The sequence below is a fragment of the Phocoena sinus genome, chromosome 11 (assembly GCF_008692025.1).
Source record: "Phocoena sinus isolate mPhoSin1 chromosome 11, mPhoSin1.pri, whole genome shotgun sequence".
NCBI lineage: Eukaryota > Metazoa > Chordata > Mammalia > Artiodactyla > Phocoenidae > Phocoena > Phocoena sinus.
In genome coordinates this window covers 36,981,979-36,998,038 of record NC_045773.1, presented here as the reverse complement: position 1 = coordinate 36,998,038, position 16,060 = coordinate 36,981,979, and the positions used below count along the sequence as shown (strand labels likewise).

Here is a 16,060-nt window from a genome sequence, read left to right as displayed (position 1 = left end):
TATTTTAAAGTCTACTTTATCTGATATGAGTATTGCTACTCCAGCTTTCTTTTGATTTCCATTTGCATGGAATATCTTCTTCCATCCCCTCACTTTCAGTCTGAATGTGTCCCTAGGTCTGAGTTGGGTCTCTTGTAGACAGCATATATATGGGCCTTGTTTTTGTATCCATTCAGCGAGCCTGTCTTTTGTTTGGAGCATTTAATACTTTCACGTTTAAGGTAATTTTTGATACGTATGTTCCTATTACCATTTTCTTAATTGTTTTGGGTTTGTTTTTGTTGGTCCTTTCCTTCTCTTATGCTTCCCACTTAGAGAAGTTTATTTAGCATTTGTTGTAGAGCTGGTTTGGTGGTGCTGAATTCTCTTAGCTTTTGCTTGTCTGGAAAGCTTTTGATTTCTCCATCGAATCTGAATGAGATCCTTGCAGGGTAGAGTAATCTTGGTTTTAGGTTCTTCCCTTTCATCACTTTAAATATGTCATGCCACTCTCTTCTGGCTTGTAGAGTTTCTGCTGAGAAATCAGCTGTTAACCTTATGGGAGTTCCCTTGTATGTTATTTATCGTTTTTCCCTTGCTGCTTTCAATAATTTTTCTTTGTCTTTAATTTTTACCAATTTAATTACTATGTGTCTTGGTGTGTTTCTCCTTGGGTTTTTCCTGCGTGGGACTCTGTGCTTCCTGGACTTGGGTGGCTGTTTCCTTTCCCATGTTAGGGAAGTTTTTGACTATAATCTCTTCAAATATTTTCTCTGGCCCTTTCTCTCTCTCTTCTCCTTCTGAGACCCCTATAATGCAAATGTTGTTGTGTTTAATGTTGTCCCAGAGGTCTCTGAGGCTGTCTTCATTTCTTTTCATTCTTTTTTCTTTATTCTGTTCCGTGGCATTGAATTCCACCATTCTGTCTTCCAGGGCACTTATCCCTTCTTCTGCCTCAGTTATTCTGCTATAGATTCTCTCTAGTGTATTTTTCATTTCAGTTATTTGTATTGTTCATCTGTTTGTTTGTTCTTTAATTTTTCTAGGTCTTTGTTAAACATTTCTTGCATCTTCTCAATCTTTTCCTCCATTCTTTTTCCAAGGTCCTGGATCATCTTCACTATCATTATTCTGAATTCTTTTTCTGGAAGGTTGCCTATCTCAACTTCATTTAGGTGTTTTTCTGGGGGTTTATCTTGTTCCTTATCTGGTACATAGCCCTCTGCCTTTTCATCTTGTCTATCTTTCTGTGAATGTGGTTTTTGTTCCGCTGCAGGATTGTATTGTTTGTAGATTTTTTGATGATGGCCATTCTGACTGGAGTGAGGTGATAACCTCATTGTAGTTTTTTTTTTTTTTTTTTTAAATATTTATTTATTTATTTTTGGCTGCGTTGGGTGTTCGTTGCCGCGCGCAGGCTTTCTCTCTAGTTGCGGTGAGCGGGGGCTACTCTTCATTGTGGCGCGCAGGCTTCTCACTGCAGTGGCCTCTCTTGTTGTGGAGCATGGGCTCTAGAGCACAGGCTCAGTAGTTGTGGCACACGGACCCAGTTGCTCTGCGGCATGTGGGATCTTCCTGAATCAGGGCTCGAACCCGTGTCCCCTGCATTGGCAGGCGGACTCTTAACCACTGCGCCACCAGGGAAGTCCCCTCATTGTAGTTTTGATTTGCATTTCTCTAATGATTAGTGATGTTGAGTATCCTTTCGTGTATTTGTTGGCAATGTGTATATCTTCTCTGGAGAAATGTCTATTTATCCAACCCATTTTTGGATTGGGTTGTTTGTTTTTTGATATTGAGCTGCATGAGCTGCTTGTAACTTGTGGAGATTAATCCTTTGCCAGTTGCTTCAATTGCAAATATTTTCTCCCATTCTGAGGGCTGTCTTTTCGTCTTATGTTTTCCTTTGCTTTGCAAAAGGTTTTAAGTTTCACTAGGTCCCATTTGTTTACTTTTGTTTTTATTTCCATTTCTCTAGGAAGTGGGTCAAAAAGGATCTTCCTGTGATTTATGTCATAGAGTGTTCTGCCTATGTTTTCATCTAAGAGTTTTATAGTGTATGGCCTTACATTTTTTAGACCAGATAGACTTAACTGATATTTATAGGGCATTCCACCCGAAAGCAGCAGAATACAGTTTCTTCTCAAGTACACACAGAACATTCTCCAGGATAGATCACATCTAGGGTCACAAGTCAAGTCTCAGTAAATTTAAGAAAATTGAAATCATAACATGCATCTCTTCCAACCACAACGCTATGAGGTTAGAAATCAATTACAGGGAAAAAAAACTGTAAAAAGCACAAACACATGGAAGCTAAACAATATGGTACTAGATAACCAATGGATCACTGAAGAAATCAAGGAGGAAATAAAAAATACCTAGAAACACATGACAACGAAAACACGTTGACCCAAAACCTATGGGATGCAGCAAAAGCAGTTCTAAGAGGGAACTTTATAGCAATACAATCTTACCTCTAGAAACAAGAAAAATGTCAAATAAACAACCTAACCTTACACCTAAAGGAACTAGAGAAAGAAAAACAAGCAAAACCCAAAGTTAGTAGAAGGAAAGAAATGATAAAGGTCAGAGCAGAAATAAATGAAATAGACAAAGAAAACAAAAAAAAAAAAAAATTAGTGAAACTAAAAGCTTGTTCTTTCATAAGGTAAACAAAAGTGATAAACCCTTAGCCATACTCATCAAGAAAAAAACGGAGAGGACTCAAATCAATAAAATTAGAAATGCAAAAGAAGTTACAACTGACACCACAGAAATACAAAGGCTCATAAGAGACTACTACAAGCAATTATATGCCAATAAAATGGACAACCTGGAAGAAATGGACAAATTCTTAGAAAGGTACAGCCTTCCAAGACTGAACCAGGAAGAAATAGAAAATAGGAATAGACCAATCACAAGTAATGAAATTGAAACTGTTATTAAAAAACTTCCAACAACAAAAGTCCAGGACCAGATGGCTTCACACGTGAATTCTGTCAAACATTTAGAGAAGAGTTAGCACCTATCCTTCTCAAACTCTTCCAAAAAAATTGCAGAGAAAGGAATACTCCCAAGCTCATTCTACGAGGCCGCTATCACCCTATACCAAAACCAGACAAAAATATCACAAAAAAAGAAAATGATAGTCCAATATCACTGAAGAACATAGACACAAAAATCCTTAAGAAAATACTAGCAAACAGAATCCAGCAACACATTAAAAGGATCAGACACCATGATCAAGTGTGATTTATCCCAGGGATGCAAGGATTCTTCAATATACGCAAATCAATCAATGTGATACACCATATTAACAAATTGAAGAATAAAAACCATATGATCATCTCCATAAATGCAGAAAATGCTTTTGACAAAATTCAACACCCATATATGATAAAAACTCTCCAGAAAGTGGGCATAGAGGGAACCTACCTCAACATAATTAAGGCCATATATGACAAACCCACAGCAAACATCATTCTCAATGGTGAAAAACTGAAAGCATTTCCTCTAAGATCAGGAACAAGACAAGGATGTTCACTCTCACCACTATTATTCAACATAGTTTTGGAAGTCCTAGCCATGGCAATCAGAGAAGAACAAGAAATAAAAGAATCCAAATTGGAAAAGAAGAAGTAAAACTGTCACTGTTTGCAGATGACATGATTCTATACATAGATAATCCTAAAGACCCTACCAGAAAACTACTAGAGCTGATCAATGAATTTGGTAAAGTTGCAGGATACAAAATTAATACACAGAAATCTCTTGCATTCCTATACACTAACAGTGAAAAATTAGAAAAAATAGTTAAAGAAACACTCCCATTTACCATCACAACAAAAGGAATAAAATACCTAGGAATAAACCTACCTAAGGAGGCCAAAGACCTGTACTCAGAAAAGTGTAAGACACTGATGAAAGATATCAAAGATGACACAAACAGAGGGAGAGATATACCATGTTCTTGGATTGGAAGAATCAATATTGTGAAAATGACTATACTATCTAAAGCAATCTACAGATTCAGTGCAACCCCTGTCAAATTACCAATGGCATTTATCACAGAATTAGAATAAAAAATTTTACAATTTGTATGGAAACAAAAAAGACCCCGAATAGACAAAGCAATCTTGAGAAAGAAAAATGGAGCTGGAGGAATCAGGCTCCCTGACTTCAGAGTATACTATGAAGCTACAGTAATCAAAACAGTATGGTACAGGCACAAAAACAAATATAGATCAATGGAACAGGATAGAAAGCCCAGAGATAAACCCATACACTTTTGGTCACCTAATCTCTGACAATGGAGGCAAGAATATACAGTGGAGAAAAGACGGTCTCTTCAATAAGTGGTGCTGGGAAAATAAGACAGCTACATGTAAAAGGATGAAATTAGAACACTCCCTACACCATACACAAAAATAAACTCAAAATGTAAGACCGGACACTATAATACTCTTAGAGGAAAACATAGGTAGAACACTCTATGACATAAATTGCAGCAAGATCTTTTTTGATCCACCTCCTAGAGTGATGAAAATAAAAAACAAAAATAATAAATGGCATCTAATTAAACTTAAAATCTTTTGCACAGCAAAGGAAAGCATAAACAAAACAAAAAGACAACCTTCAGAATGGGAGAAAATATTTGCAAACGAAGCAAGCAACAAGGGATTAATCTCCAAAATATACAAACGACTTGTGCAGCTTAATGTCAAAAAAACAAGTAACCCAATCAAAAAATGGGCAGAAGATCTAAATAGACATTTCCACAAAGAAGACATATGGATGGCCAAAAAGCACATGAAAAGGTGCTCAACATCACTAATTATTAGAGGAATGCAAATCAAAACTACAATGAGGTATCACCTCACACCAGTCAGAATGGCCATCATCAAAAAATCTACAAACAATAAATGCTGGAGAGGGTGTGAAGAAAAGGGAACCCTCCTACACTTTTGGTGGCACTGTAAATTGGTGCAGCCACTGTGGAGAACAGTATGGATTTTCCTTAAAAAACTAGAAATAGAACTACCATATGACCCAGCAATCCCACACCTAGGCATATACCTGGAGAAAACCATAGTTCAAAAAGATACATGCGGGGACTTCCCTGGTGGTTGAGTGGCTAAGACTTTGCCTTCCAATGTAGGGGGTGTGGGTTTGATTCCTGGTGGGGGAGCTAAGATCCCACATGCCTTGCAGCCAAAAAACCAAAACATAAAACAGAAGCAATATTGTAACAAATTCAGTAAAGACTTTAACAATGGTCCACATCAAGAAAATCTTTAAAAAAAAAAAAAGATACATGTACGCAAATGTTCATTGCAGTACTATTTACAATAGCCAGGACATGGAAGCAACCTAAATGTCCATCAACAGAGAAATGGATAAAGAAGATATAGTACATATATACAATGGAATTTTACTGAGCCATAGAAAAGAACAAAATAATGCCATTTGCAGCAACATGGATGGACCTAGAGATTGTCATACTGAGTGAAGTAAGTCAGACACAGAAAGACAAATATCATATGAAATCGCATATATGTGGAATCTTAAAAAAAAAGAGGTAAAAGTCACGGATGTAGAAAACAAACTTATGGTTACCAGGGGATAAGGGGGAGGGGAGGATAAATTGGGAGATTGGGATTGACATATACACACTACTATATATAAAATAGATAATAAGCACCTACCGTGTAGCACAGGGAACTCTACTCAATACTCTGTGATGGCCTATATGGGAAAAGAATCTTAAAAAAAAAAAAGGAGTGCATATATATATATATATATATATATATATATATATATATATATATATATATAAAACTGATTCACTTTGCTGTACACCTGAAAGTAAGACAACATTGTAAATCAACTATACTCCAATAAAAAATTTTTTAAAAAGAAATTCTCTGCTTAGAAATAATCATAGTAATAAATAACTCAGGCAATAAACATTAAGAAATGCTAATATGAAGGTGTGACGAAGATGGTGAAGTAGGTAGACCCTGAGCTCACCTCCTCCCACAAGAATACCAAAATTAAAACTACTTACAAAGCGACTATCTATGAGAATGACCTAAAGACTAGCAGAAACGATTTTCCACAGCTAAAGATATAAAGAAGGAACCACAACGAGATGGGTGGGAGGAATGGAGTCAGTATAGTCAAGACCCAAACTCCAGGGTGACAACCCACAAACAAAACGGTAATAATCATTACAGAGGTTCTCCTCAAGGAGTGAGGGGTCTGAGCCCCACACAGGGCTCCTTCGCCTGGGGATCCTGCACCGGGATGATGAGCCCCCAGAATTTCTGGCTTTGAAGTCCAGCGGGGCTTGTGTGGGGGAAAGCTGGAGGGCTGTGGGAAACAGAGACTGTTCTTAAAGCGCTCATGAAAAATCTCACACGCTCTGAGACCCACCCAGCACAGAGGCAGTAATTTGAAAAATATCAGCTTTTAAATTTATCTTCCACCACTCATTTTTGTTTTCTATTTAATTAATTTTAAGCTTTTTTTAAAATTTTACTGCTTTCTAGATTCATCTAGTCTCTCTAGTTTCCTATGGCGCACTGAGGTACTGAAACTTGAATCCAGGGAAGACAGGAAGTGCTAAGTCTGAGAGACAGTAGAGAGCTGTATGGAGCTATCCTGCCATGGTCCCTCCTGCCCTCCTGTGTGACTGATAATGAGAAAGGATGTGGATGGGCCTCACTGGAGGAACGGCACCCAAGTGCCCTATCTTTCCACTCTGAGTTCGGATACATCTCTGACAGAAGGGAAGTGGACAGGTAATACAAGTTCCCATGGAGCTTGTTTGTGAGGAAGACTCAACTTATGTGGCATATATCCTAATCCTGATGTCATAAAGCAATTGTTAACTCATAGCTCTCCCACTCATATTACTCATCAGACCTTGAGAAGTAGAGAAATAAAGGAACCATCTAGAGACAAGCCATGGGGGTTCAATTTTGTGTAAGAGACATGGCCAGATCCACTCGGCAGGCTTGAGGGTGGGTGGGAATCACTCTGGACTTCACAACTTTTGGGAAAAAAGAGGATGCTGAGGCAGGGGGTATCTTTGTGCAGAGCCATAGAGAGAAACAGTACTCTTAGCTCATCCATTCATTTCCTGTTTAATTCTCATGACAGACAGACGGCAATTTAATTTTAATTGTGATTGAGGATTCCGAAGACGAAATTAGGTTGAAGCAGAAGAAGAAGCAGAAGCAGAAGGAGCAGCAGAAAAAAGAGGTAGGTAAAATCTCCATATAATTAACAGATATCCAGCACATTTATGTCAGTGTCATGAGGGTGTGGAATTGTGCCTCTTAGGGATCCAGAGTTTAAAGTAATCAGGAGTCAATTCAATACTGGCTTATTTTTCCTTCACTTCCTTCTCAGCATGAACTCTCTGGCTCTGGGTTTGACTGTGACACAAAGAGTGAATGGCGAGAAGGAAAGCCATCAAGAAATGCATGAGCTGGGAGATGAGGATGTGAGGACTCTGAATTAGAAAGTAGAATGTTCACAGTATGGGGAGTCTGGGAGTAGAATATGTGATGACGGTGTTAAAAACTCACCGCCATATTGAAATACACTGTTGTGGCAGAAAGAAATCAGCCAATGGGACTAGAATTAGCAGAGAATACCAGGCAAAAACATTATGAGGCCAAGCCTCCCAAACCCTATAAATACTGAAGAGGTAGAGTACAACTAAGTCCCTCACATTCTTAATGCACCCTCCTAGTTACTAATGGTTTTTCTCTTGATCCATGCACCTGTGAGGTAGTCAAGAGGAGGATGCTATGACTCTGAGGGTAAGGTGATGTGTCCATGTTGGCAGAGGAGGACTCACCACCCAGGACTTCTGCCTCTCAGTGTCCTGCTAACTCCCCTGAAGTCTCCAAAGAAGGGCTGACTATTAAAAGAATCAAGGCCCTTTCCAGGAATATCCTAGAAGTTGGTGGCAGGAAGTTCCGTGAGTGGTCTCTCTTATCTCTGCCTAGAAAAATATAAAAGAAAGAATAAAAGCAGCCAAGAAGATCCAGGCCTGGTTGCGTGGAACCCTGGTATGCCAGACATTGTTACACACAGCCCTCAAGGCCTGGATCATTCAGTGCTGGTGGAGATTGACAATGGACAGGCTGCGGCAGAAGAAGCGGAGGGCAGCCCTGATTTCCTGCGCACACACAGAGAGGGCAGTGGTCAAGCTCCAGTCTTCGGTCCGTATGTGGCACATCCACTGGTGATACTGCCAGGTGCTCAGTGCCATCTACACGATCCAGTACCACTGGCAAGGCTACAACTACCTGACCTGTGCTCTTCTCCGGGGCCACTATGTAGTCACAGCCACTCACCTGAAGTTCCACATTGAAATCATCAACCCCTAAGGGATGGCAAGAAGCGGCACTGTCTCCTGTCCTCAGTAAAGGTCTAACCTGATCTGGTATGTCTCATGGTCTCCCCACCAGCTAATGGAAATTTTAGGACTTAAGCCATGTGCCTCCTCTTCTCCCTGGGAAAGAACTTTAGTGAGGTTTTTCCCTTGTGCCCATGAACCCTGTTCTGGACTGACAATTCCATAGGCTACTTACTTAGTTGTCAAAACAGAAACCAAGGTCCTAGTTTAATATAACAGAGCCAGAAATCCCAGCTCCCATCCCCAGCCCCATTCCTTTCTTCTTGCCAGGAATCTGCGAGACAGGTGAGCTACATCTTCCTGAAGACTTTGGGTACCTCTGCACATGAGAACAGACAGTGAGGGTCTTCTCTGTCCGCCTGCAGTTGGGGATTGACTGGGATCTCAGATGCCTCAGACAAGGTATCTTTGGCAATCACCTAGTGAAAAGGTCAGCATGTGGCTGACTCTTCTGCTAGAAGTGCAGTGCAGCCCCAGGTAAAGGACAGGAGGCTGGCCTTAGTGATAGATGTGACTGGGCATGCTGACGAGCAGGTGATGACCCTGGGGACTGGTAGAAAACAGGAGTTCATGGCACTTCAACTCCATCTTCACAATTCCCTTACCAGAACTCCTCTCCCTGAGGGCTGTGTAGCAAACAGGGCTCCCCCTGATATTACCCCCATCCCTACTCTTGTCTCCATTCTCACTCCCATGGTCATACTAAAGCAGTGCTATACTCAGTAGCAATTTCTGTGATGATGGAAATGTTCTGTATCAGTGCTGTCCAGTGTGGTAGCCACTAGCCACACATGGTTGTGGAGCACTTGAAATGTCCCTGGTGCAACTAAAGAATTGACTTTTAAATTTTATTTAAATTAATTTATGTTTAAATAGCCACATACGGCTAGTGGCTATTCTATTGAATAGTGTGGCTCTGGACCTTACCATTACCAATCAGTGTACTGTTGCCCAAATTGCTTTTTCTGGAGTTTCATTCTCTTTTTACTTCATTCTCTCCTTCCAGTTCACCTTTCAAATACCCCTAATAGAATGTTTCTTCAGATGTGATAAAGTCTTCCAATCTATTGACCCTACCAATTTTTTTTACAGCCATCACCCTGACAAACCCTTGTATCTCTCTTTACCCAGTTCAGATTCTATACTTAATTATTGTAATCTCTCCCCTGAACAACTTGACTTCCCTTGGCCCTCTCTCTGCAAACGTATGTGGGATGAACTTAATTATCTACCTGCTCTGTGCCTGCAGAAGAGTGGCATGGCTAGAGCAAAACACCCATGAGGCATGGTCTCGGTTCATATTCATGACTGCAAATCTCCATTGGACAAATTTCCCAATAAATTTGTCTGGTGTGTTTGCATTTCTTTTTTCTGAATTGAATAATTCATACCACCTCCTCTCCAAATGCCCAATTCTACTTCTCCCCTTGAACTCCATAATGATGATATATGTCACCACACACTTAACGGAAGAAATAGGAGCAGACTGGACCTCCATCTTCCTACCACCTCATTCTCCATCCCAGCTCCATCTGGACCACACTTGCTGCCTTCCCTCCAAGTGAAATAAATGAAGGGTCTTTGATCCCATCAAAGGTTAACTCCTCCATTATCCTGCTGCCATCTCAAGGTGTTTGATCCTGCATTCATAACCCCACTATCCAAATTATCAATGTCTACCTCTTTCACCTTTAAAAAATATGATCTTAATCAGTTTCTTTTCCAGTTCTCTGTTTCTCCTCATAGCAAATCATGCCATCACTGTTTCCACTTCTGTTCCTACTATTTTCTCTTCAGCCCATTCCAATCAGGCTTCTACCCCTCTTACTTCACGGACACTGCACTCATCAACATCACCAACATTGCAGCTGACCAAATCCAATGGTTATTTCTCTGTTCTTATGCATTCTCTCTACATTAGGCTACAGAGTTTATTACTCCCTTCTTATTGAAATACATAATTTTTTAAAGGCAAACAACAAAAATCATACCACTTAATCCACAATACTTTAATATATATCTTTAATAGATGAGACCTTTGTAAAAATATAACCTCAATATTATCATATCTATCAACAGTCACAATAATTCATAGAATATATATGTAATATCATATATCTTAATATCATAGAATATATATGTACCTAATAACTGAGCTTCAAGATACATAAAGTAGAATTCCCCTGTGCCCCTTTGTGGTCACCCACTACTCTCCACCAAACCCTAGCAACCACTGGTGTGTAATATGTACGAATTGTTTTCCCTTTTCCAGAATGTTATGTAGAAGGAATAATAATTTGTAACCTTTTGAATCTGGCGGCTTTCATTTAGCATAATGTGTCTGAGACCTGTGGTGGTGTGGGTACTCATTTGTTTTAATTGCTGAGTGGTATTCCATTGTATGGATGTTATCAGAAATTTTTACCAGTTGAAGGGTCTTGGAGTTGTTTCCAGTTTGGGGTGATTACAAATTAATCTGCTATGTATATGTGTGTTTTTTTGTGTGAACCTAAGTTTTGCACTTTATTTGGTTAAAAACCTAGGAGTGAGAGCTTCCAATTTTGGTACAAGGTGGTGTCAACTAATTTTCCCTTCTCCTCCCCTCTAAATACAAAGTAAATACTCTGAAAATAATTCAGCAATCATAAAAGGACTCTGAAATATGGAGAGATGGCAGATCATCTAGGAGTCTCAAGATTTTAAAAGGTACACCTAGGGCTTCCCTGGTGGCTCAGTGGTTGAGAGTCCACCTGCCGATGCAGGGGACTTGGGTTCGTGCCCTGGTCCGGGAAGATCCCACATGCCGCGGAGCGGCTGGGCCCGTGAGCCATGGCTGCTGAGCCTGCGCGTCCGGAGCCTGTGCTCTGCGGCGGGAGAGGCCACAATGGTGAGAGGCCCGTGTACCGCAAAAAAAAAAAAAGGTACACCTAGATGAATTCTTGTTTTATCTGTCATACATCTCAGACTGGACACCAGATATGTCTGCAACCTAAAACCAACAACAGGCATAGGGAAAGCTAAACAAAACAAACAAAACAAGAAAAGCATGTTCTCTCTGGTCAAAAGAAGGGGAAGCCCAGCAGAGACTAAGCAGGGAGACCCACGCCTAGTGGCAACAGCAGACTGAATTGCCTACGGTACCCTTATAAGCCAACCCATCCCATGCCCCACATGCACTGGCAGCAACAGGCATGATCTGCTCACAACAGCAGCAACAGTGGAACCCAGGCTTATCCACCCACTCCACACCCCACATCCATTAGCAGTGGTGACCCAGTCTATCCTCAGCAGCAGTAAAAGCAGAACGCATGTGGGCCAACACACTTCATTTATCATCTGCTAACAGAAGCAGGCTTGATCTACCCACAGCAGCAACAGCAGAACCTGAGCAGATCAACCCATCTCCTACCCCAAACTAAATGGGAGGAGAGAGGGGACCCTCCTATACCTCAGCTCCAACAAGCCTAGTATCTCCTGGCCTTCCAGTCAGTGGCAGAGGCAATCCAGACCTAGCAGCCCCTGGCCATCCAGCCAGCCACAGAAGAAGATCCAGAACAGGAACTTCCTGTCCCTCCACCCAACAGCAAAATGCAGTCCAGGTAGCCCTTCTCTCCTCCAGTGGCACCAGCAGAGACAGAGTGGGAAATCCACTGACACCAGGTGGCCAGTGAACAGGCCAGGATATTGCTCTCTACCTCAGAAGTCCAACATCCTAAACCCTCCATCTAATGGCAAGAGGGAACCCAGGAAAATGGCTTCTACCTTGTAGGTGGCACCAGAAGGGATCCAGTGGAACCAAAAGAATAAAGCAGACCAGAATTGCATTGAAAGAGCCCAGAAAAGAAAATGTTCATTGGAAACAGGGCCCACAAAAGTAGGCCAGCATCTACATACTAAACCTAAATAGGATGCTGCCTTCTAGAATAGAAGATTTAAATGGCATTGAGAGCCTCCTAATATAATATCCAAAATGTCCAGCATACAATAGAAAATCACTCATCATACCAAGAACCAATAAAAGTATGATGTTAGATGTGGATTCTCTTTATCAAGTTAAAGTTAGGTAGTTCCCTCTACTCCTAACTTGCTAAGAGTTTCGTTTTTATCATGAATGGGTGTTGGATTTTGTCAAATGGTTTTTCTGTTTCTGACTATATATAGTCATATGATTTTTCTTCTTTAGCCTGTTGATATGGTGGATTGATTAATTTTTGAATGTTTGAAGTAGCCTTGCTTACCTGGGATAAATTTATACTTGGTGCTGGTGTATAATTTCTTTTGTACCTTGCTGGGTTTGATTTTTACCTCTACGTTCCTGAGAGATACTAATGTACACTTTTTAAAAAATTCCCTTTGTCTGATTTTGATATCAAGGTAATACTGACCTTATAAAAATTGGGAGCATTCTCTCCTTTTCTGTTTCCTGGAAGATATTATGTAAAATTGGTGTGAAAATTCTTCTTTAAATATTTTGTAAAAATTCTTTAGTGAAGCCATCTGGGCCTGGAGATCTCTTTTTAGAGAACTTTTAAATTACAAATTCAATTTCTTTAATGGCCAAGGGACTATTCAGGTATCTGTTTCATCTGATTGGGTTGGTATTGTGTAACTTTCAAACAGTTGATCAATTTCTTTTAAGTTGTTGAATTTATGAGAATAAGGTTACTCATAGTGTGTTTCTTTATGCTTTTTTTAAATATTTTATTTTTTTTTAATACAGCAGGTTTTTATTAGTTATCCATTTTATACATTTTAGTGTATATATGTCAATCCCAATCTCCCAGTTCATCCCACCACCACCACCACCACCACCCCAATTTCCCCCCTTGGTTCCGTACATTTGTTCTGTACATCTTTGTCTCTATTTCTGCCTTGCAAACCAGTTCATCTGTAACATTTTTCTAGATTCCACATATATGCGTTAATATACGATATTTGTTTTTCTCTTCCTGACTTACTTCACTCTGTATGACAGTCTCTATGTCCATCAATGTATCTACAAATGACCCAGTTTCGTTCCTTTTTATGGCTGAGTAATATTCCATTGTATATATGTACCACATCTTCTTTATCCATTCGTCTGTTGATGGGCATTTAGGTTGCTTCCATGGCCTGGCTATTGTAAATAGTGCTGCAATGAACATTGTGTACATGACTCTTTTTGAATTATGGTTTTCTCTGGGTATATGCCCAGTAGTGGGATTACTGGGTCATATGGTAATTCTATTTTTAGTTTTTTAAGGAACCTCCATACTGTTCTCTATCGTGGCTGTATCAATTTACATTCCCACCAACAGTGCAAGAGGGTTCCCTTTTCTCCACACCCTCTGCAGCGTTTGTTGTTTGTAGATTTTCTGATGATGGCCATTCTGATTGGTGTGAGGTGATACCTCCTTGTAGTTTTGATTTGCATTTCTTTGTTCCCTTATGCTTTTAATGGCTGCCAGATCTATAGTGGGGGGAATGGGAGAAAGTCTAGGCAAAAAGTTCTTAGACTTGACTGCAAACATACAATCCATAAAAGGAAAATTGATACATTAGACTTGGTCAAATTTAAAACTTTTGCTCTATGAAAGACGCTGTTAACAGAATGAAAAGACAAGTTGGGTGACAGGAGAAAATATTTGCAAACCACATATTTGATGGACTTGTATCTAGAATATATTTTTATCATTTTTCCAGTTTTATTGAGGTATAATTACAAATGAAAATTGTATATATTTAAGATGTACAACACGATGGTTTGATATATGTATACATTGTGAAATGATTACCACAATCAAGTTAACGCATCCATTACCTCACAGTTACCTTTTCTTTAAAACAAGAACCCTTAAAAACCACTCTCAGCAAATTTCAAGTATACAGTTCAATATTATTATTATATTCACCATGCTGTCCATTAGATCCCCAAACTTACCATAAAACTGAAAGTTTTTACCATTTAATAAACAGCCCCCCATTTTCCCCACCTCCCAGCCCCAAGTAACCACTGTTCAACTCTGTTAGATTCCACTTTGTGAGATTGTACAGTATTTGTCTTTCTCTGTTGGGCTTATTTTACTTATGTCCTCCATAAGGTCCTCCAGGTTCATCTATGTTGTCACAAATGTAAGGATTTCTTTCTCTTTTTATGGCTGAAAAATATTTCATTTTATATGTGTATCCATTCGTCCTTTGATAGAAAGAGGGTATTTCCATAGCTTGGCTATTATGAATAATGCTACAGTAAACATGAGAATGCAGATATCTCTTTGATAAAGTGATTTTCTTTCCTTTGGATATATACCCAGAAGTAGGATTGCTAGATCATATGGTAGTTTTATTTTGAATGTATTGAGGAACCTCCATACTGATTAATGATTAACATAATGATTGTACCAACTTATATCCTACCAGCAGTGTATACAAGGACTCCCCCTATCTCCACACCCTCGCCAACACTTATCATTTGTCTTTTGATAATAGCCATTCTAACAGGTGTGAGGTAATATCACATGTGGTTTTGACTTGCATTTCCATTATTAGTGGTGTTGAGTAATTTTTTCATCTACCTGTTGGCCATTTGTATGTATTCTTTGGAAAAATGTCTATTCAGGTCACTGGCCATTTTTTAATTAGGTTTGGTTTTGTTTTTGTTGTTATTGTTTGTTTTTGTTTTTCTTCATTATTGGATTATATGAGTTCCTGGTATATTTTGGCAATTAACCCCTTATCAGACACACATTTTACAAATATTTTCTCTTGTGCCGTAGGGTGCTTTTTTATATTGCTGATTGTTTCCTTTGCTGTGCAGAAGTTTTTAATTTGCTGTAGTCTCGCTTGTTTATTTTTGCTTTTGTTGCTTGTGCTTTTGAGGTCATATCCAAAAAAATCATTGCCAAGACCATTGTCAAGCAGTATTTCCCCTGTTTTCTTCTAGAAGTTTTGTGGTTTTAGGTCTTGCACTTAAGTCTTTGATCCACTTTGAGTTGATTTTTGCATATGGTGTAAGGGAAGGGTCCAATTTCATTCTTTTGCATGTGGATATACTGTTTTCCCACCAGTTATTGAAGAGACCATTCTTTACCAATTGTATATTCTTGGCTCCCTTGTCAAATATTACTTCACCCTACATATATGTATGTGTTTATTACTGGGCTTTCAATTCTGTCCAGTTGGTCTGTGTCTGTTTTTATGTCAGTTCCATACCGTTCTGATTACTATAGCTTTGTAATATATTTTGTAACCAGGAAGTGTGATTCCTCCAGCTTTGTTCTTTTTTTCTCAAGAATACTTTGGATATTTAGGGTCTTTTACAGTTATATACAAATTTTAGGAATTTTTCTATTTCTGTGAAAAATGCCATTGGAATTATGATAGGGATTACACTGAATCTATAGATTGCTTTGGCTGGTAAGGATATTTTAACAGTGTTAACTCTTCTGAACCCTGAACATGGAATATCTTTCCATTTATTTGTATCTTCTTCAATTTCTTTAGTTTTCAATGTATAGATCTTTCACCTCCTTGGTTAAATTTATTCCTAGGTATTTTATTGTTTTTGAAGCTGTTGTAAATGAGACTTTTTAAAATATCTTTTTTCAGATAGGTTATTTTTATTATATAGAAAGGCAACTGATTTTTGTATGTTGATTTTGTATC

At 39.1% G+C, this 16,060-nt stretch overlaps 1 protein-coding gene across 1 annotated transcript in view; it reads left to right on the top strand.

The window, feature by feature from the left end:
• The first annotated feature begins 6,660 nt into the window (after nt 1-6,660).
• The window catches only part of IQCF2 (IQ motif containing F2), a 42,574-nt gene continuing 33,174 nt past the window's right edge, over nt 6,661-16,060 (top strand). Inside the window, 3 exon segments of the mRNA XM_032649068.1 lie at nt 6,661-6,785; nt 7,151-7,248; nt 8,004-8,443. Of these exon segments, the coding sequence (XP_032504959.1) occupies nt 6,683-6,785; nt 7,151-7,248; nt 8,004-8,387 (585 nt within the window). The 5' untranslated portion in view covers nt 6,661-6,682 and the 3' untranslated portion in view covers nt 8,388-8,443.